The following is a 22,750-nucleotide window of genomic DNA, read 5'->3' as shown; positions in this document are numbered from 1 at the left end:
TTTTGTTGATGCTTATGTACATATCTACATACTTAATTTAACACTTCATAGCATATTTCATTAATTCCCTCAAGCATATCACACATTATCTAATGGATCTGAAATCCTTGATTGATTTTCTTCATTTGGTCAAGAGACTAACCTCCGTCTCAGACAGGGATCACTTAGCTATCAGTGCAACATGTGTATAGTAGCCGCCTAGCTCAGGATTTGTGTATGCTCCGCAATGATGTGCATCATATAGAAGTCAACCTGATAAACCCCCAGGGGCCGCCATGTTGTGCAGTTATAAAAATTGCCATGGAAACGGTTGCTTCTTAAAAATCTTCTTTGATGATTGATGTGGGGGCAACCATCAAAGGGATTGCTGGCCTGCAAATCCTTATCAAATCCAATCAAAGAACCAAAAACTCTAGACATTAAAGGATATTTATTTGGTCCTCTGACCTACATCAAAATCAAGGCTAACCATAACAATAACAATGTATAGATCTACAACATGACTAGATATATTAATGAATTGCTGAGTTCTTGTAATAAATGCAGACAATGGTGATGGTGGTCGTTGTGGTCCTGTAGTCCCGGTGCCGGAGTTATCTGAAACGAGATAGAGAGAAGAGCCAGAGGGACTATGGGAGGACAAAGTGACACTTTGACATGATGACATGTTAAAACTAATAAATAAATAAATAAAGAGGTGTGGGGGGGCAGAGAGACAGAGAGACAGAGGGAAGTGAAGAAGTGCTCAGTGCATGATGGGCGTTCCCCCAGCAGTCTAAACCTATAGCAGCACAACTAAGGGATGGTTCAGGACTCACCTGATCCAGCCCTAACTATAGGCTTTGTCAAAGAGGAAGGTTTTTAGTTTTACTTTAAATGCTGAGACAGTGTCTACCTCCCGAACCCAGAGTGGGAGCTGGTTCCACAGGAGAGGAGCCTGATAGCTAAATGTTCTACCTCCTGCTCTACTCTTACAGACTCTTGGAACCACTAGAGAGCCTGTGTTTTGGGAACGAAGTGATCTACTTGGATAATAAGGTGTTATCAGCTCTTTGATATATGAGGGGATGTGATTGTTGAGGGCTTTAAAAGTGAGGAGCAGGATCTTAAATTCTATTCTAACTTTTACCAGGAGCCAATGTAAGGAAGCTAAGACAGGAGTGATATGATCTCTCCTTCTAGTTCCTGTCAGCACTCGTGCTGCAGCATTTTGGACCAACTGGAGACTTTTAACAGTCTTCATGGAGCATCCTACTAATAGAGAGTTGCAGTAATCTAATCTAGAGGTTACAAACGCGTGGACTAGTTTTTCAGCATCCTGCTTAGACAGGATGTTTCTAATTTTGTTAATATTGCGCAGATGGAAGAAAGCCGTCCTAGACACTAGTTTAATATGGGCTTCAAATGACATGTCTTGGTCGAACAACACTCCAAGGTTCCTCACAGTGGAGCTGGAAGCCAGACTGACACCATCCAAAGTGACTATCTGGTCAGACAGTGTTTCAAGTTATTAGCTTGTGAAAATAACAGACCGTCAACTGAGAAGACCACAGTCCTCATTAGTGAAGACAACAATGCTGCCTACGGAGACAACCGCTGATTTGTTCAGTAAAAATTCATTAAGAAGACACTGCTCTCATAACTACAAATCCCCTTTACCAAAATGGACATCCTGGTAAGAATTTTTTTTTTTTAGAAATGTATGTTCAGGTTGTGTTGAGTGGACTTTTAATAATGAATTCCATGTTTCTATTTTTCAGACATGTGGAACAATGCAGTCTGAGATTAAGGCTCTGAAAGAGAAGCTCAAACTGAATGATGAGCTTCTGATAAGGGAGCAGGAGAAAATGACAGCTCGCTCTAAAGCCCACATTGGTGTCCTGGCTGAACTAGCTGTACAGAGCAACAAGGTGAAGGCTCTGGAAGAGAAGCTCAAACAGAACGATGAGCTTCTGATGAGGGAGAAGGAGAAAATGACAGCTCACTCTAAAGCCCACAATGGCAAACTGGCTGAACTGGCTGTACAGAGCAACAAGGTGAAGGCTCTGGAAGAGAAGCTCAAACATAACGATGAGCTTCTGATGAGGGAGAAGGAGAAAATGACAGCTCACTCTAAAGCCCACAATGGTAAACTGGCAGTACAAAGCAACAAGGTGAAGGCTCTGGAAGAGGACAATGTTGGCCCTTTTGAAAAGGGATTTGAGCAGGCTTGAGCTTGTGGTGACAGAGATGGAGGAAAGGCAAGCTCAGAGCCAAAAGATTGACTCCATGGACAAGGAGACTCAAACCAGCGATCTGCTTCAGGCTGAGAATAATGCTCTTCAAGAAGAGCTGATGAAGCTCAGAGCTTCTTATCATGAGGTCTGTCTGAATCAGACTACCAACCAGGAAAAGTTCAACACTGAGCTCCAGGAGAAGAAGGTTCTCCAAGAAGAGCTGATGAAGCTCAAAGCTTCTTACAATGTGGTCTGCCACTGTCATGAAGCTGATGTTTCCAGTCGGGAGCTCAATGGAGAGAGTAAGGATGATGTCACTGAGGAGAAGTCTCTCTCCAGTGTTCTCCCTGAGAAACCAAAGAAGACTTCACTCTGGAAGAGAATCCGCCACGCTCTGGGGTTGAGAAAACCACAGTGTTGGAAGTAGTCAGCAGCGCCCATCCAACAGCACCTGAGCTGACCTTACCCAGAGTTGTAATGTAACGAAGTACAAATACTTCTTTACATTTCTACTTAAGTAGAAATTTCACATATCTGTGCTTTACTTTGTTATTTTTATTTCTGACAACTTTCACTTTTACTCCACTATATTTCCTAAGTAAAATGTGTACTTTTACTCCAATACATTTCTCCTAACCATCTTCTTTACTCATTACTACAAATTAAAATCAGAAGAAATTTGAGTTGGTGACGTAATGCCGTAAACTTTTTGTGGTATATACGTGTGCCTGCAATATATATTATGCCAGTGGGTGGCAGTGTCACTCGATGTACCCCATGAAGAAAAGAGTGACTGTGACTGGCACCTGAATAAGAAAGAGTGAAGTTTGTTCCGCTGAATTAGCTTGCCTGTTAACGTCTTTTTTCATTTACACTACACAACACATTCGTTGTCATGTCAACCGCCAAGCACGAAGAAGAAGAAGTCCCGCTTGTCTGGGTGTTGTGGTGAAAAACTAAGTTCCACTCGTGGTCCAAAAGTCCAAAAATTCAGTTAAAAAAAAAATTAGTAGAACTCAACTTAAAAGCAGCAGAGTTTTATTGTCGACAACAAAACCTGAGAGCATTCAGCAGCGAGCCGGAGCTGCACCAGAAGAACTCTGACTAACAGTGGTGTTGCTCCGCTTTATCTATCCTTAAGGGCCACACCTGTTACGACCTTCCCCCTGGAAAATCTCCAAGCACCGGGGTTACTTTGATACGTTGGACTTGAGTTTACCCCTGGAAAGCCTCCAAACACCTGGGTTGCTTTGGCCTTGGAGCTGGGACTTTCCCTCTGGAGAGCCCCTACCGTACCATGATGAGTCTCTTTTTCTTTTACACAGTTTTTCTTACTCTTGACACCATTATATCTGTCCAAACCATTTACTATTTTTTAAAAGATATTTCTCTCTGATTTTACACCATTATATTTCATTCTTGTCAGACTGCCTTTAAAAAAACAAAAAGATTATGATTTCTTCACACAAGTTATACATACACTACATACTGATTGTTACACATAGAGTATATTGTTTGATTCGTTTGATGATTCGTAATATCTGTCTTAAAATTATTGTAATCATTAGCAATTTATGTTATAATCACTCCTCAGTTTGCAGTGCAGATTAAAGGTACATAGTGACATTCATATGTGACACAGTGTAATGAACAGAAATTTTACTACACGGGCATGTCACATTATTGATGCCATCATGGAAGCACTTGCTGCCGGCTCTGCTGCCAACGTTAATGCTCCGGTAGCAGATGACGAGCATCTCAACTAAAGTGGCGAAATTGGTGAACTCCGTGGTGGTGATGAAGATAACGTTACACCGGCCGTATTGTCAAGAAATCAAGTCAAGTGTACTTTATTGTCAAAAATCAATGTAACAGGGTTAGCACAGAAGTTTGAAATTGCGTTTGACCAGTCTCCAATGTGCAAGTTTAAAACATTTAAGTAAGACATTGACAAAATCTCTCTCTCACACACACACACACAAACATTTAAATAGACATTGGCAATAATCACTCTCTCAACCACACTGTCACTCTCTCAAACAATCTCTCACTCTCTCACACACTCTCTCACACACACACACACACACACACACACACACACACACACATAGCAGCAGAAGTACAATCAGTGGTCACAAGGTGCAACAGTAAAGTAAAGTGCCAGTGGCATGGTGAAGTGACTATGGAATGTTCATGTGGTTTTCTTCAGTGTGTTGATGAGTCTGATGGCTTGTGGAAAAAAGCTGTTACTCAGTCTGCTTGTGCGGGCCCGCAGGTTGCGGTACCGCTTCCCTGATGGTAGAAGGGAGAACAGACTGTGTGCTGGATGAGTTGTGTCTTTGATGATGTTCATTGCCCGCTTGGAACAGTGTGAAGTGTACAGTTCCTGAATGGCTGGTAGGGATGACCTGATGATCTTTTCTGCTGTCCTCACCACCCTCTGCAGTGCCTTCTTGTCTGCAGCTAGACAGCTGCCGTACCAGACAGAGACGTTGCTGGTCAGGATGCTCTCAATAGCACCTCTGAAGAAGATGGTGAGGGCAGAAGTGGGGAGATCAGCTCTTCTCATCCTTCTCAGGAAGTGGAGTCGTGTCTGCGCTTTCTTGACCAGTGCGGTGGTGTTGGTAGTCCATGAGAGGTCATTCGTGATGTGCACTCCCAGGAACTTTGTGCTTTTCACAGACTCTACTGCACTGCCGTTGATGATGAGTGGGATGTGTATTGGTTGTTTCTTTCTGAAGTCCACAGTAATTTCTTTAGTTTTGTCGATGTTGAGAAGCAGATTGTTCCTCTCACACCAGTTGATGAGTAGCTGTACCTCCTCTCTGTATGCTGAGTCATCGTTGTCTTTGATGAGGCCCACCACTGTAGTGTCATCTGCAAATTTGATGAAGTGATTTGTTTCAAATTTGGCACAGCAGTCGTGGGTCATCAGCGTGAACAGCAGGGGGGATAGCACACATCCTTGCGGCACCCCCGTGTTTATGATGGTGGTCGCTGAGGAGTTGTTTCCAACTCTGACTGTCTGCGGTCTGTTTGTAAGAAAGTCCAGCAGCCAGTTGCACAGTGAAGTGCTGATCCCTATTTTACTCAGCTTGTCCACCAGATGTTGGGGGATGACGGTGTTGAACGCAGAGCTGAAGTCAATGAACAGCATCGGCGCGTGACTGTTTTTGTTCTCCAGATGAGCCAGGCAGAGGTGGGGGGGGATGGTTTGTAGTCTGTGACTGACTGGATGCCTTGCCACAGGCGTCTTGGGTCCTTTGTGTCAGTGAAGTGTGAGTTTATTTTTTGTCCATATGCACGCTTGGCTGCTCTCACGCCCCGGTGCAAGTTGGCCCTGGCAGACTTGAGGGCCTCCTTGTCCCCAGACTTGAAAGCAACATTTCGTGCCCTCAGGAGCTCACGTACCTCCCTGGTGAACCAGGGTTTTTCGTTTGCTCTCACTGTAATGTCCTTGATGACGGTTACATCCTCCATGCATTTTGTTATGTATCCAGTTACAGAGTCTGTGTATTCGGTGAGGTTGACGTCCTGGTTGGTGGTGGCTGCCTCCCTGAAAACCGACCAGTCTGTGCATTCAAAACAGTCCTGTAGAGCTGATGTGGAGCCCTCTGGCCAGGTCCTGATCTGTTTCACAGCTGGCTTGCTTCTCGTCAACAGAGGTCTGTAGGCTGGGATTAGCATAACAGAGAGATGGTCTGATGAACCCAGGTGGGGGTGGGGAACAGCTTTGAAGGCCTGTCTGATGTTGGTGTAGACCTGGTCAAGTGTGTTCTCTCCCCTTGTTGCAAAGTTCACACACTTGTGATAGTGTGGCATTACTGTTTTCAATTTGGCCTGATTAAAATCGCCAGCGATTATGCAGACTGAGTCCGGGTGTGTGTTTTGTAGTGTACTCACAGAATTGTACAGAGTGGAGAGTGCCTCCTTTGTGTTGGCGCTGGGGGGAAGGTAAACAGCTGTGATGTTGACGGTATTGAATTCACGTGGCAGGTAGAATGGACGGCAGTTGAGGGTTAAAAACTCAATGTTCTCTGAGCAGTGACTTGTAATGACTGCAGCGTTTGTACACCAGTTGTTATTTATATAAATGCACACACCACCTCCTCGAGATTTACCCGTGCTGGCGTGGTTTCTGTCAGCGCGGAATGTTGTAAACCCATCCAGTTTAATTGCGCTGTCCGGAACGTTGTTGTGAAGCCACGTCTCGGTTAGGATGATAGCGTTGCATTCTCTCACGTTTCTTTGTGTGGTTAAATCCAGCTTGAGATAGTCCATTTTATTTTCTAACGAGCGGACGTTCGATAGGAGAATAGATGGTAGTGCTGTTTTGTGAGGGTTTCTTTTCAAGCGGTGTGTGATGCCGGCTCGGCAACCTCGCCTTATCCTCCACTGCCGCTTCTCGGAGGGTCCGTTGTCTCGGGACATTATTCCTAGACCGAGAAGAGTTTCTCGATCCGTGGCGAAGTTAACTCCGGACATATCCTTAATGCTGTTGTTGTTTCTAAGTCCCAGTAGTGTACTCCTGTTGTACGCGATTCTTGAAGACGATTTTGACGGTACATTTAACATAAAACACACATTGTTATCGGGAGCCGGCTTGGCCGCAGCCTCACTGGGCGCCGCCATCTTGATGAAAATCAAGATGTATTTTCGTAGGGGGTCACGTGATGCAGGGGGTCACGTGATGCAGCGAAGCTAGGTAGACGCAGACCCACAGGCTCTTCAAACAAATCCATTTTAAATTATTTTAAAACACCCAAACTCAGTCCGAACCTGGTCGGTTAGCTTTATTATGGACCGGAGAACCAGAAACAAGCAACTGAACTCAGCTGGTGAGCAAAACTCGACATCTATTGATAAAACAACTCCCGGCTACGGCGAGGAAGAAGTTCATGTAATGGCGGCGGCCGCGGCACAAGGCCACCTGGAAGGTGTGAAAGACTCCCTCATTCTTCAAGAGATACGAAACGGAAATCAAGCTCTCTCCGGTAAAATCGACGCTAAAACGGCAGAAATTAACCAATCTATCTCTGGCCTAAAAGCAATGCTGGATATATTGAACACCCGCACAACCGAGGCGGAATGCCGCATCAGCACAGCGGAGGACCAGCTGGTGAGCCTGGATTCTTGCGTCCAAAAGCTGAGTAAAGAAAATGAGTTTTTATTGGAGAAAGTCGACCAGCTGGAAAACTACAGTCGACGCAACAATATACGGGTCGTTAACCTGAAGGAAAACTGCGAGGGTGGGGACCTTGTGAACTTTCTTGCTAATTGGATCCCAGCCACTCTCGGACGAGAGCATTTCACTGAGCCGCTGATCATAGAGCGAGCGCACCGAGCTTTTACGCACCGTCCACCTGCAGACCAGAGACCGAGACATGTGTTGATACGCCTGCTTAAATGCCAAGACCGGGACAAAATCCAAGAACAACGGTCCCATCATGTACGAGGAAAAGCCTGTACTGTTCTTTCCTGACCTGAGTGCCAGCTTGATGAAACGCAGAAAGGAGTTCGACCAAGTGAAGAGGGAGCTTCGATCCAAGGACATCCCGTTTGCCCTGCTTCATCCTGCAACATTGAGGATCACGCTTCCCGATGGAGGAAGGAAATTCTTCAAAACACCAAAAGAAGCGGCGGCATTCCTGCGCGACTCCCCGGAACGAGCATGACGGACCAGGCGGACAGAACCAACAGGTGGATGAAACCCAGCGGCAGCTCCGGAGCTGTCTCTCATTAACACTGCCGTCAATGTTGTTATGCTAAAGGTGCTGAGATATAAAGTAAGTGATGGCAGCAATTCAAGTTTAAGTTTACTTCAGATGGATTGGTTTCATGTTATCCCACCCTGTTTGCATTCTAACAATTTCAGAAAAGGGTGTTTTCAGCGTTTTTTTTCATATAAATTCTTGTTACACCGAAATGGATACTATGCATATTGTAAAAATCTTTCTTAGATAGAGCCTTGGGCTGGTTTATTTGTTTCTGAACCATGCCAGACATGTCATACTTGACAAGTGCGAAGTGCACAACCCAGTTCGAGAGGGAAGATAGTGTCAAACGTTCAGGATTAGGCACTTGGGGGGAAGAGGGGTGGGTTAAGGGGTTTGTTTTCTTGTTGAATGTTGGTGCTTTGGTTTATCTTTTTTTCTTTCATCACGGGGGATACACTGGCTCTTGCACAGTGCATTTACAAGGAGGCTATGGTACTCTGATGTACACAGTTAGTATTAAGGAATAGGGTAGTTAAGTTTGTTAGCTTTAATGTGAATGGGCTAAATGGACCAGTTAAGAGGAAGAGAGTTTTGACACAACTTAAAAAACTGCACATTGATATCGCTTTTTTACAAGAGACCCATCTTACCACACAGGAGCATAAAAAGCTGAGAAGAGAATGGGTGGGACATGTGTTATCATCCTCATTTAACTCTAAAGCCAGGGGGGTTGCTATTTTAATAAATAAAAATATTCCAGTTACAATTGGAGAAACTATGATTGATCCAGCAGGCCGCTATGTCCTAGTTAATTGCCAAATCTACTCAGAACCCTGGACACTGTTAAACTTATACGCACCCAACTATGATGATGAATCCTTTGTTCGGGATATTTTTATGAAAGTATCGGGGGGACAACAAAACATACTTGTAGGAGGCGACTTTAATTTTTGCTAAGATCCTATATTAGATAAGTCAGCTACGACAATATCCAAAACAAAAGCAGCCAAGACTACCTTATCATTTATGAAAGATCTAAACCTGACTGATGTGTGGCGACAGATGCACCCTCAGACTAGAGACTATTCCTTTTACTCTTGCCCACACAAATCTCACACCAGGATCGACCTTTTCTTATTGTCAACACAGTTGATTCATAGAACACTGGAATCTGACTATTTATCTAGGACGCTGTCTGATCATTCACCTTTGACCCTATCTATTTTGATGCCAGAAAAACCAGCAAACCAATATAGATGGCGTCTGAACCCTACTCTCCTTCATAGACCAGACTTTTGCCAGTTTATTAGGGACCAGATAAAATTGTTCTGTGAGATAAACTGCCCCTCCTCCCCCGGTAGTTTCATATTATGGGACACGCTGAAAGCTTATCTAAGAGGGCAAATAATATCTTATACAAAGGGTATCAAAAAGAAATATATGGCAGAGATAAATGAACTAGACGCAGATATTCTGAAATTGGAAAAGGAGTTTCAACAATCTGGGTCTAAAGAACTTTACCAACGGTTGGTTAACAAAAAACTAAAATACAATACTTTACATACCTATAAGGTTGAAAAAATAATTTTAAGAACCAAACAAAAATATTATGAGCTGGGAGAGAAAGCTCACAAAATCCTGTCCTGGCAATTGAGAACAGAGGAAAGCTCAAGGACAATTAATGCAATTCAAACTGAAACTGGTGCAATCTCACACAACCCAACAGAAATTAATGATGCATTTAAACAGTTTTATACAAATCTATATACATCAGAATCGCCAGAGGATCTATCTAAGATTGATGAATTCCTGTCCACTATTGAATTGCCGAAACTCAGCCATGAAGACCAAAAGAATCTTGATTTGCCCTTCACTAAGAAAGAAATCGAAAAGGCCTTATGCTCACTACAACCCAATAAATCACCAGGAGAGGATGGCTTCCCCCCTGAATTCTACAGAGAATTTAAGGACTTATTAACCCCCCTTATAATGGATGTGATTAATTTGGCATCTCAAACTCAAACCCTTCCTGAATCATTCTCCACTGCCATAATCACAGTGATTCACAAAAAAAATAGAGATCCATTAAAGTGTTCCTCTTTTCGACCCATTTCATTATTGAATTCAGATTATAAATTGATTTCCAAAGCCCTGGCAAACAGGCTTGGCCAACATTTGCCAAAATTAATAAACCCAGACCAGAGTGGCTTTATTCTAAAACGCTCATCAGCCAATAATCTGTGCAGACTCTTTAATATTATCCATCTAACGAAATCTAAACCTGAACCTAGTGTAGCTGTAGCATTAGATGCTGAAAAGGCCTTTGATAGGCTTGAGTGGCCGTATTTATTCAAAGTTTTGGACAAGTTTGGATTTGGCCATTTGTTTATCAATTGGGTGAAAACACTTTACCATAAACCCAGAGCCAAAATGACCACAAACGGACAGACTTCGACAGCATTTCCCTTGAGTAGATCGAGTCGACAGGGCTGCCCTCTGTCTCCAGGACTCTTTGTCCTGGCTATTGAACCACTTGCTGAAGCAATTAGACGAGATCCAGAAATAAAGGGGTTCAGAGTGGACCAAATAAATCATAAAATCAATCTCCTGGCAGATGATGTAATTCTGTATCTAACAGACCCGGTTAACTCTCTCACGAAATTACAGACGCTGCTAAACACATATGGTGCTATTTCAGGATACAAGGTCAATTTGGAAAAGAGTGAAATTATTCCGCTCACGAACTTTGATCTCACCGAATACCAACAAACAACCCCATTTAAGTGACTCCAGAATATTAAATATTTAGGAATAATTATAGACAATGATCTTAAAAATTTGTACAAACTTAATTACCTCCCATTGCTGAGTAAAATCGAGGAGGACCTCAACAGATGGAGGAACCTACCCATAACTCTTATTGGTCGAATAAACTGTGTGAAAATGAATATTCTCCCGAGGTTGCAGTATCTTTTCCAGTCCTTACCCGTTCCATTACCTGAAACCTTTTTTAAAACACTCAACAATCACGTTAGACAGTTTTTGTGGAACGGTAAAATCTCAAGGGTGTCAATGGAAAAACTAACATGGGATTATAGCCTGGGAGGTTTCCGATTGCCCAATTTTAAAAAATATTATTTAGCGGCCCAAATGCGATATATTTCGTCACTTTTCGACGGCGATGTTGCCCCCTCTTGGATACAAATTGGACTTCATCCTCTGAAAGAAGGAGCTTCCAGTGATTTCATTTATAAATGGAACTCCAAAACCATATCCAAAAGGACAGATAACCCTATTCTGAAACATTTTATTAAAATATGGTATGAAGTTCAAAAAAATCTTGGGCTGGATTTGAGACTGTCCCCAAAAACACCTCTAAGACAAAATGAACTTGTACCCATGACTCTAAATAATAAAATTCTGGAGACTTGGCATGATAGGGGAATCCAGCATCTGGAAGATTGCTTTGATAAAGGACGTCTCATGTCTTTTGAAGAACTGAAGAGGAAGTATGACTTGTCCAGTAGAACTTTCTTTTGTTACCTCCAGTTAAGAGCTTTTTTGAGAACTAACCTGGGCCCTGAAATGATTCTACCTGTGTTAACTAATCTGGAAAGAATGCTTCATGAGGGACATGTATGCAAATTTATTTCTAAAATGTACTCCATGTTTGTGAATGAGTGCCCAAAACCAGGATTACACAGATCCAGCATGAGATGGGAATCAGACTTGAATATAGCAATTGATGAACAACTCTGGTCAGATTTGTGCCAGAACAGTCTGTCAGCAACGGTTAATGCCCGGTACAGACTTGTGCATTATAATTTTCTTCATCAACTGTACCTCACCCCACAGAAGCTACATAAATCCAAACCTGAATTGTCAGAAATGTGTTTCAGATGTGGTATAGAGGTTGGCTCCTTCCTACACTGTACCTGGCTTTGCACAAAGGTGAGGTCCTTTTGGTATGACTTTTGTAATGTCTTAACTGAGATCACGGGAGTTACCTTTCCATTGGATCCTGAGCTATGTTTACTGGGAAACTTCACAACTTTCAACGGGTCTTTGACGAAGCTCCAAATTAAATTTGCAGAAATTGCATTATGTGTGGCCAGGAAATGTATAGCAATGACTTGGAAGTCTGATTCCCCGACTCTCATAGACAGATGGTCTGTGGAAATGAACAGTTGTATTACTCTTGAAAAAATTACATATAGTCTCAGAAAGAAATATAAGTTATTTTTGAAAATCTGGCAGCCTTATTTGGAGTACATGGATACACCACCAACGGTACCGTAGGACTAAATATTTGGAGCTCTGAACTACTGAATTACATTATGTACTGTGTCATTGCTGTATTTCTCTGTGATGTGTCATCCTATGCACCAACTCTTTTTTACTTTTAATTTCTCTTTGGGTGGGGGGGATTATTTATTTATTTACCTTACTTGTTTAATTTGTTTTATTTCATCTGTGTGAATTTTTTTTATTTTGTTATGTAATTTTCTGTAATGTTTAATGTAGTATGTTCTGCAAGTTTTCATGCATCGTGAAAATATTTGAAAAATAAGATATTCCAAAAAAAAAGAAATATTTTCGTACGTTGGAGTGAAAGATTCTTCCTACTGGATTAAGTGCCTGTTATGCCTACAGAGAGTGACTGAAATATTGGCATTCAAAAACTCCCCGTCCAACCTAAAGAAGCACATCGAGATAGGTTAAATACATTTTCATTCAATGAAGCCATAATGTCATGTTGGGACCTGGTATCTGTGAACCATAGTTGGGCCTACATGTGTAGTCAAAAGCCTGACCGCATGTCTCCTTTGCTCTGGAGACAAAGGAGAGCTTCCAGAACTCAGTCTCCCAGGGTGCTTCCTCTTCACATATAGGTGGTAAAACTGCTCCAGAAGACAACTCTCAACCACTATTGGTCACTGTGTCCCCCATGACCCATGAGGTCACAAGGCCAATATAAGCCGAGTTTCCTAGCTCTCTTCTCTCTTCTGCCTCTTCCCCTGCTGACCGCTCCTGGTGGAGTAGGTTCTGGCCCTGCTCTCCCAGCCAGGGAGACTTCCTCCCTACACAAGCTCCTCAACTTCCAGCAGGCCTGCCTGGAGCAGACTGCTAAAACCTTCCAAAGGCAGCGACGCGAGAGCCTGCCTAAGAACTTCAGCACAATTGGCCACGACACAAGGTCTGACCAGCAGATGCACAACAGGAGCCACAAACCAACAAGACCACTTCACTCGACTTCAAACAGCACATCCAAAAAGGAACTTTCCCTCTTTTTCATGGACTACCTGTCAACTGGGCTCTATTATTACGCTAGGCTAAGCAAAGGACTGTCCTATTTCTATTTCATGTGATGTTTATAAGATTGAATTGTGTTGTTGTGAAAGTTAATGTTAGTTCTGTTATACTGATCAGTTTCTTTGCATGCATCTAACTACTTTCTTTAACCTGGCACCAACACCTCACACACTCATTTCCACAAACTTAACACATACATGTGATCTCAGCCACATGGTCTCAAAACTCCATCTTCATTAATGTTGCATAAGTGTGAATTTTGCCAACCTCTACACTGTCAAGAACTCCATATCCTTCAACTTTGCTAGCTATTGATGTGGTAATTTTGGTTATAGTTATTTATTTAATTATTAATCAGAGTTCCAAATTTGTAGTCAGTAAGACTTATTTCTTAAATTGGCTATCTTTTCCCTTCCTTTGAAGGGTGGTGCCCCAATTTATCCTTTATCAGTTTAATATTAATATTTTTAATATTAATATTTAATATTTCTCTGATAGCCACATTTATTGAATGCCCAAAAGCACACCATTTAATGGTGCCCTGCATGAAGGAAAGTACATAATCATACCCAGGGCCGCTGACAGGTTTGGCTGGGCCCGGGACAAAATTCTCTCAATGGGCCCCCCCCCCCCAAAAAAAACCCACACACACCTCTACTTTCTCAGTCCCTACCCTACCCTTAAATGACGGAAATTCGAAAAAATACTCATTACTCAACAAACAATTTATTTGAACATTTTAACATTAACTTTGTGTGCAACTATTTAGGTGCGAAATGCCATGCGCCGGATTTTTGTGGTGGCAAAGTCATCAATGAGGTCATTGAAGTCCAGCTTCTTTGCAAGCTTGTGTTCTATGGAAAGCATTGCCAGCCCATTGAGCCTCTCCTGTGACATCTTTGAGCGCAAGTAGTTTTTTATAAGCTTCAATTTGCTGAAAGCTCGCTCACCTCCAGCCACAGTCACAGGCATGGACAGGAAGATCCTGAGCAAAATGCAGAGGTCCCCATAAATGCTCCTGAATCACTGTTTCTTTCTCTCTCTCTCCCTTCACTCTCCTCCCCTTCTCTCTCACTGGTAGCCTGTTCTTCCTCTATCTCACTGGTAGCCTGTTCTTCCTCTCTCTCATCCTCTTTGGTAGCCTGTTCTTCCTCTCTCTCATACTGTTTGGTAGCCTGTTCTTCTTCTCTCTCATCCTCTCTAGCCTCTCCTATAAAGGTGAAAATATTTCGATAAAAAGGGCTATATCTAAATTAACAGGGGTCAAAATGAACCATTTAAAAAATAACAAATTGAAAACCCCTTAATTTGACGATTTAACACAGAAAAGAATAGACTGATCAACTTGGCTAACTCTATCCCAAAGACTAGAAAAGTTTAAAAATCTAAGGGTTTTTTTTTTGTTCCCAAAATTGTCAAACGCCGAAACACAACCACAGAATTCGCTTGTGCAGCTCCCAAACACATGACGTCGGGATGACAAGCCCATTTATTACGGATAAACCAAAAGGATTATTTACAACTTTAATTGGATAGGCTATGGATATGGACTGAGTGAAGTTATGGCTTTCAGAATCATACCACAATAAATCTCACGCTATTGTATTCACTTAGAGTTCATTAACTGCACATTTCATCAACCATTTTTCACTTGACCAAGGGGAATCATGTCAAGGGTACTTTTATTTATCACCAGACCCGCGTGTATGTCCGCTGAACTTCCAGAGAATGTTTGGGGAACAAGGCGGAGCCCATTCATCTGGCGAGTTTCAAGTTAACGGCAATCAGAAACTAAGTTACAGGCTACCCCAAAACGTCACGTTTATAACCCATTCGTTACATCCAACTCTATCTAAATGGCAATTCCACATGTTGCCATGCCACTGGCTTATTTTAAACCATGAGCCGCGTTACACTGGCTGTAATTCAGCTGACTGGGAATTATTCTCAAATCAATTCAGCCTGATTGGAGTGCGCAGCGCGTGCCTGCCTGAAACATTTGATTTGGACATGGGCGTATTTGTGGGGTAATGTGCATATTCTAAGATTCAATTATATATAGGCGTATGAAACACAGTGTAATAAAGCCGTTGTGGTTATCAAATTATTCAATGCCCCCTGTCTGTCTGATATTGATCTCCGTGTGACTTTCTCATGTGGTGCTGCGCTAATATGTTTGACACGCCGCCTGTGCCTGTGTTACTTGACGACGGGGCTGGAAAAAGTTGGCCGTGTCTTACTGGCTGTGCTGCACAGCTGCCTTTACTGGTACCTGCAGCATCACCTGAGTCTTTTCTGAAATATTTATACAGAGATCCCCTCAGGCTTTCGGCTTCTTCCTCTCTTTTTCGGCTTTCTTTTTTTTTTTTGGGCATCTGACTTGTGCATGTTGAATCGACTTGCGCAGCGCGCACTAACCACTAATGGAGTGATGTCGTCTTTTTTCTTCTCCAAAGACCAAACCATTTGGGCATAGGGGTGATAGGGGGTTATTGGCCATTTTTTCAAGGGCAATGAAGGCAAACAATCTAGGAGTCATTAATTGAATGCAAATAAAGCACTTTTCTTCTCTAAATCAACACATTTTGAAGTATACATACAATAATTAATCCCAACTTCATGGGGAAGTCCAGGGCCCGGGACAACGTACCCGTTTGTCCCCCCCTGTCGGCGGGCCTGATCATACCCCGCGCAAGGGAAAGTACATAATTACAACATTTTTGGTGCTCTGTATGAGGCAAAGTCATTAATACTAACATTATTTTGACTCCACGTGGAGCAGAGCACAACAGTCAACGTTATTTAAGTGATCGCTGCTGATGAGGGGCTCTCCATCTCCTCTTTAGTCGCATCCATTTTTTTCGCCTAAATATGGATTTATCCTCACCCAAAAGGCAGAGCATATTCTCCAGTCCCTGCAAAGGCTTTGTTCTCACATGTGAACTGGTCCACGCACCCCTCCAGCCAGCCACGTCAAATGAAGATTCAGAGAGACTGCATGGAGAAGGCACTGTGATGGGAGAATCTCCAAGAGTAGTCACACCACTGGGGCTGTGAGATGGCCACCTTTTGTGTTTGCCTCCTGTGGATGACTGCTCTTCAGGGTAGGACAGTGTCTCTTCCAGGAGTCTTTGGAGCTATTATATATGGATTGTTGGACAGAGCTGGAATTAGTGATACTGTGGCTTAATTGTTCATTTCTTCTTTGTTCCACAGGCACAGCAGCAGTGCAGCATGGCTAATCTCCAATTGGGACATGATGTTGCAACTTATCACCTAACTAATACTATTTCCAATAATGTGACTATGCCACGGAAATAATTCAGAAAAGAAAGGAGTACGCAGGAATTAAAAAAGTTTTAAAAGAGAGAGGAATCCATTTCCAGACACCCATGGCCAGAATGAGGATACACTGGGACACCGGCCCGTGGCCATGGCAACAGGTAGGAAACAAAGAGGACACCGCAACACAAGCAAAACATAAACTACAGAAATACCGAGGAATGGACAAATAAAGTATGTAAGTGCATCTAAATGAATAAGTAAGTGAAAGATAACACATGTTAGACACTGAAGACAAATAATCTAAGAGATTGTATATAGGTCTTCAGTCTTCACTGTTAGGACTGATCGGACACTGTATGTGTGAGCTATAATGATCACTTCGTTCCCAAAACACAGGCTCTCTAGTGGTTCCAAGAGTCTGTAAGAGTAGAGCAGGAGGTAGAACATTTAGCTATCAGACTCCTCTCCTATGGAACCAGCTCCCACTCTGGGTTCGGGAGGCAGACACTGTCCCAGCATTTAAAGTCAAACTAAAAACCTCCCTCTTTGACAAAGCTTATAGTTAGGGCTGGATCAGGTGAGTCCTGAACCATCCCTTAGTTGTGCTGCTATAGGTTTAGACTGCTGGGGGAACTCCCATTATGCAGTGAGCACTTCATCACTTCCCTCTGTCTCTCTGTCTCTCTGCCCCCCCACACTTGTTTATTTATTTATTTAGTTATTTTAACATGTCATCATGTCAAAGTGTCACTTTGTCCTCCCATAGTCCCTCTGGCTCTTCTCTCTCTCTCGTTTCAGATAACTCTGGAACCGGGACTGCAGGATAACAACGACTACCATCACCATTGTTATCATTAATTACAATGACTCAGTAATTCATTAATATATATAATCCTGTTGTAGATCACTACATTGTTATTGTTATGGTCAGCCCAATTATTCCTGGTCTCTCTCTCTCCACCTCATCTCTCTCTTCTCTCCCCCCGCTTTCCACCCATCTCTCCTTTCCTCCCCCCTTTCTTTTCTTTCCTCACCCCAACCGGCCGAGGCAGATGACCGCCCACATTGAGCTTGGTTCTGCCAGAGGTTTCTCCCTGTTAATGAGGGAGTTTTTCCTCTTTACAGTCGCCTGTGCTTGCTCATTGTGGGAACTGTTGGGTTTCTTTATGTTAATATTGTTTTAAGGTCTTGACCTTTAAATGTAAAGTGCCTTGAGATAATGTAAATTATGAATTGGCGCTATATAAATAAAATTGAATTGAATTGAATTAATGAGACAGATGCTCAAGAGAATCTGGATAACAAGAATGGACCTCACTAAGGAGGGGCCCCCATATTTCATCTGAATTTCCCCTCAACCCACGGGGGAAACGTGGGGGGCAAGTGCCTACTGTTGTATTCTTAGTTAGATTTTTTTTTTTATTGCTGAGTTGCTGAATGTTCTTTGGGCTATTGTTTGTTCTCATGGTATATAATATATATATATATATATATATATATATATATCATGGAGTATAATGCCATTTTCCAAAGCTATAAATGAACAGCATATCATTAGTGTCGTTAAATGTTAATGGGTTAAATAATCCAATTAAAAGGACTAAGATCATTTTGAAAATGAGAAAACTTCAGGCTCAAGTTATCTTCATGCAGGAAACACACCTTTCCCAGGAAGAGCATGAAAAGCTGAAGAAATTTGGTTTTAGAAACACCTATTACAGTACTTGTAAACAAAGGAACAAAAGAGGTGTGGCAATACTTATACAAAACTCAACTAAATTTGAATGTCTAAAAGAAATCAAGGATACAGAATGACGATATATTATAGTGAAGGGGAAACTACAGGAAGAGATGGTTACGTTAATTAATGTATATGCCCCTCCAGAGAGTACTAAACAATTCTTTAAATCATTATTCCCAGTCATGGCCTTAGAATCTGAAGGTATAGTGATATGTGCTGGTGATTTTAATATGATGATGGATCATAGGGTAGACACAACAAGTATAAAAAGAAATAAGACACATATATCTAAATTTGTAAACATGTCGTTGAAGGAACATGGACTGGTTGATGTATGGCGTGAACTGCATCCGAAGGAAAAAGACTATACACATAACTCTACTTTATATAACACCCCTCGCCCGGGGAGTAACTCAATGTAGAACCGCCACTGCCCTTAAGGAAGGTAGATTGCCACCCTCATGTAATGAAGCAATCATATCTGTAATCCCCAAGAGGGTAAAGACGCAGAATATTGTAACAATTACAGACCCATTTCTATGCTCAATGTAGATTACAACATATACACATCCATTATAGCAAGGAGAGATCAGAATTTCATGAAAGAATTAATTGACGAGGACCAAACTGGATTTACTACGGGACGACAAACATTAGCGAACATAAGAAGGACCCTGCAAATAGTAAACTCGATACAAATGAAGGAAACTAAGGCTATATTGCTGAGTCTTGATGGCGAAAAGGCTTTCGCCATTAAATGCAGCAATACAATAAACCAGAATGCTATAGCTAGAATAAAAATGAATGGTAGTCTAACAAAAAGCATAAAGCTACAGAGGGGAACACGCCAAGGATGTTGCCTGTCCCCTCTCCTCTTTGACTTATACATTGAACCTCTGGCGCAGGCTATAAGACAGTGTGAGGCAATAAAGGGAATACATATTAAAAAACAAAAACATGTAATAAGTCTGTTTGCAGATGATGTAATAATATATTTAGAAAGACCTGATACAAGCCTAACACATTTAAGTATATAAGGATATACAGAGACCACTCATTATATAAAACAAATGTGAATAAAACACAGATTCTGGCTTTTAATTATACCCCTTCCCAAGAAATTACAAATGCTTATAAATGGAAATGGAAGTCAGAAAGCATAAAATATCTTGGGGTAACCCTAACAAAACAGATAAGCCATCTTCAGAAGATAATTCCAGCCATGTTTTCATTGTGATCAGATTCATATACAAATTAAGAGGATATTGAGAAATGGTCAACCATATCACTGGAGTTCAGTTCAAAGATTGACATTATTAAAATGAACATTTTCCTGAGGCTATTGTATTTCTTCCAATCCCTTACTGTCAAGATACAGTTAGAAAGATTTAAAACCTGGGACAAATTGATATCGAGGTTCATTTGGAGTGGTAAAAAACCAAGAATAAAATATAGCACGCTACAACTGGCTAAGAATCGGGGGGGTATGGCACTCCCAAATTTAAAGGATTATTATGAGGCAGCACAACTTGGTCAAGTGGTGTGACAAGCATTATAACTCCAAATGGAAAGAGATTGAGATGAGGGTGGCTAGCAAACCAGTGCAATCCCTTTTGGGCAACATTACATTGATAAAAACTACTCAAAGGTTCAATAGATCCAATAACCTCCCACACACTGACTATCTGGGCTGATTTCAATAAAAGGCATAGATTGGAAAAGAAAGTGAGATTGTTGAGCTGGATTGCATATGATGAAAGATTCAAGCCAGACTTGAGTGACCTGACATACAGGAACTGGGAGAGGAAGGGAATCACTGCCATGTGTACAATACTAAAGAATGGAAACAACATGTCTTTTCAGGACCTTAGAGAAATGTATGGATTAAAAAATTAGGATATTTTTTTAGATAACTACAGCTAAGGGATTATATCATAAGGGAAATAGGGAGTGCAAAAATATTAAACGGAGTGATAGATGTACTAATGCGAGTATATAATGGGTCAAAAATCAAGGTGGTATCTGTGTTATATCAAAACCTCAGAGACTGTACGAGTGCTTCAACTGATTACATTAGGGCTAGATGGGAGACGGAGCTGGTCCTGCAGTCAGGCCCCGTGTTCAGCCAGGCAGGGCCTCACAACCAGACACAGGTAAGGTACTAACTATAGGTTAGAGAGCGATTCAGAGGAACTTTATCAATACCTGTATCAAGAAAGATACTTATTAATGGAGGAGGTCGTAATTCATGATTACTCAGAGTAGTGAACCTGACTGAGTATAGAGACGTTTACATTGGTAGAAACCTCCCGTTTGGCACGAAGAAATTCTTCTTTCATTAAATTGTAAAAACTGTGCATGATTGATTTCTTCTGTGGTTGTTTAAAGAATCAGTGGTGTCAGTGATAGTGCTGTGCTTTAGAGTTCTGGGAAACACCACAGAGCAACTACAGGTTACAGATATTATTCATCTTTGGTTCATCATGTTCAGGAGGACAATATTAAGATCAGGACAGAGATTATACAAGGCTGGGTTAGGTATAAATGTGTGTGGTAAAGTATATGAGTTGCTTATGGACGAGGCAGTTATGTGATCCTGTAAGATAACTATAGAATAGATTTTTTTATTTGTATCTGAAAGAACATAGTTCCAAAGAAATCAGGTGTAATCATGACAGTGGATGTATAGTATATAGTATATAGAAGCATAGGAAGTGTCCATATCTCCATTTAGCTCAAAATCACAGTGAAAAAATATCACAACAAAACAGCTTCTAAATAAAAGTATTAGATTCTTGTGTAACCCAGGTTAAAAATCTGTATTAAAAACAATAAATTAGTGGTGAAATTCATGGTGGATAAATCAATTCATTAAATACTACGTTTTGGTTAATAATAAAAAACAGATGTTTATCTAAAAGGAGAGATAGAACCATAATAAAATAATTTATAGAGAGTTTTAGTTTGAAGGAGACGGGTTGGAGACGGTCTGTCACCCAATCAGAAAAGAAGCCCCGCCCATTGAGCTGATCGGAGCAGGTTCACTTCCTCTGAAGTTGCCGGGAAGAGAGAGAGCAAGGCGCATTAAACAGACACTCACCATAGGAAGATAAAACAAGAAAAGTGGATCAGACTCGGAAAAGCTGCCGAAGAAATCTCCCGGGACGACCAGGACCTGTGTGAGCACAGTCGGAGGAACCTCTCGGGAAGAGAAACGCATCGGTGAGCGGCCGTCTTGATGTGCTAAAGGCTAATAGCTAATGCAACGAGTTAAACCGTTAGCATAGGAGCTAACATCAGAGCACTAGCTCCGGTGCTGATTGGCGCGAGAGAGACACACTACGACACACCACACATTAATGCTGAAGCCCTGATCCGACATTTTAAAGGTGCATTGTGAGACATTTGTTTGCTCCTTTGTTGCACATAGAGCTGTATTATGTGTGTGTTTAGCACCTTATTTGTGCATTCTAAGCTCATCCAGCCATATTTTATTAGCTGTGCACATTACATGTTTTTCTTTCTAGATGATTGATATTGTTTTATGTGCTAATTACGATGTAAAGAGCACAGGATATTTTGATACTGTTGATTTGGAGTGAGGAAGATTATTTCAATAACATCATGTGATATTTCGAGTGTTGCTTATTTTATTACTGAACATTGTGATAGCATGTTGCAACAGTAATTGAGTAAAATTGTTATTCTCTATTAGGCCTGGGACGATAACAAATTTTGCTGGACGATATATTGTCCCACGAATTATTGCCGATAAATGATATTATTGTCAACATGATAATATATCATAATAATGCACACCCTTTCAAATACAATAAACTTTTATTTTCAGTGATTTTTACCATTGTAATTGTAATTTCAGGAACATTGAAATATCCTAAATAAATAATAAATAAAATGGCTTATCAAGTCTCGATTAACAAAATTGCACTTCAATAAATATTGAACATTTAGGCCGTTTGTGACATGTATTTTCTCGCAGGCAATTCGTTCTGTCTGTCAAACGTTTGCAGCATCTCTCTCAATGCTGGCTTTTCAACTGTACTAAAGGGCAGCATTTCTTTTGCGATGCAGCGAACTACCATTTTTGCTCCATTTATATTAACTTTGTCGACCAAACGCCTCAGTGAGTGTTGACTTTCGGGACGAAGGCTCTGCATCTTGAGGTGCACTTTTTTTTCCCCAGCTGGGAACACTGGGTCGGGTGGTTGTGCTTTAGGTGGGCATGCGAGTTTGTTGTGTTGCTTTTTTTTGTTGCCACCACTTTTGAACTGGCTCGTCCGTGTTGATGGGCTCACCTTGCTCATTCGGTGAGCAGATGTGGTAGAAAGAAATTTTTTTGTACAATGTTTATTTTTTTTAGTACATCAGTTTGGCTGAAATCTGTGGTGCTTCCACCTGCTGAACACAGAATAAACTATAAGTACCAGTCTTGGCTGCTTAACACAGCTCATATTACA

The 22,750-nt window shown here is 41.5% G+C and overlaps 1 protein-coding gene across 3 annotated transcripts in view; it reads left to right on the top strand.

The window, feature by feature from the left end:
• Positions 1-457: 457 nt before the first annotated feature.
• LOC138407077 (golgin subfamily A member 6-like protein 25) overlaps positions 458-22,750 on the top strand; it is a 122,094-nt gene continuing 99,801 nt past the window's right edge. For 2 of the 3 annotated variants that reach the window (XM_069521417.1, XM_069521419.1), the window contains exons 1-2: positions 458-1,675; positions 1,761-2,036. In XM_069521417.1, the coding sequence (XP_069377518.1) occupies positions 1,664-1,675; positions 1,761-2,036 (288 nt within the window). In that variant the 5' untranslated portion in view covers positions 458-1,663. The remainder of the gene's footprint in view (positions 1,676-1,760; positions 2,037-22,750) is intronic. The other variant, XM_069521420.1, reaches the window with a different exon arrangement.

Source organism: Paralichthys olivaceus, chromosome 24 (genome assembly GCF_024713975.1).
Source record: "Paralichthys olivaceus isolate ysfri-2021 chromosome 24, ASM2471397v2, whole genome shotgun sequence".
NCBI lineage: Eukaryota > Metazoa > Chordata > Actinopteri > Pleuronectiformes > Paralichthyidae > Paralichthys > Paralichthys olivaceus.
This window is presented reverse-complemented; position numbering and strand designations above follow the sequence as displayed.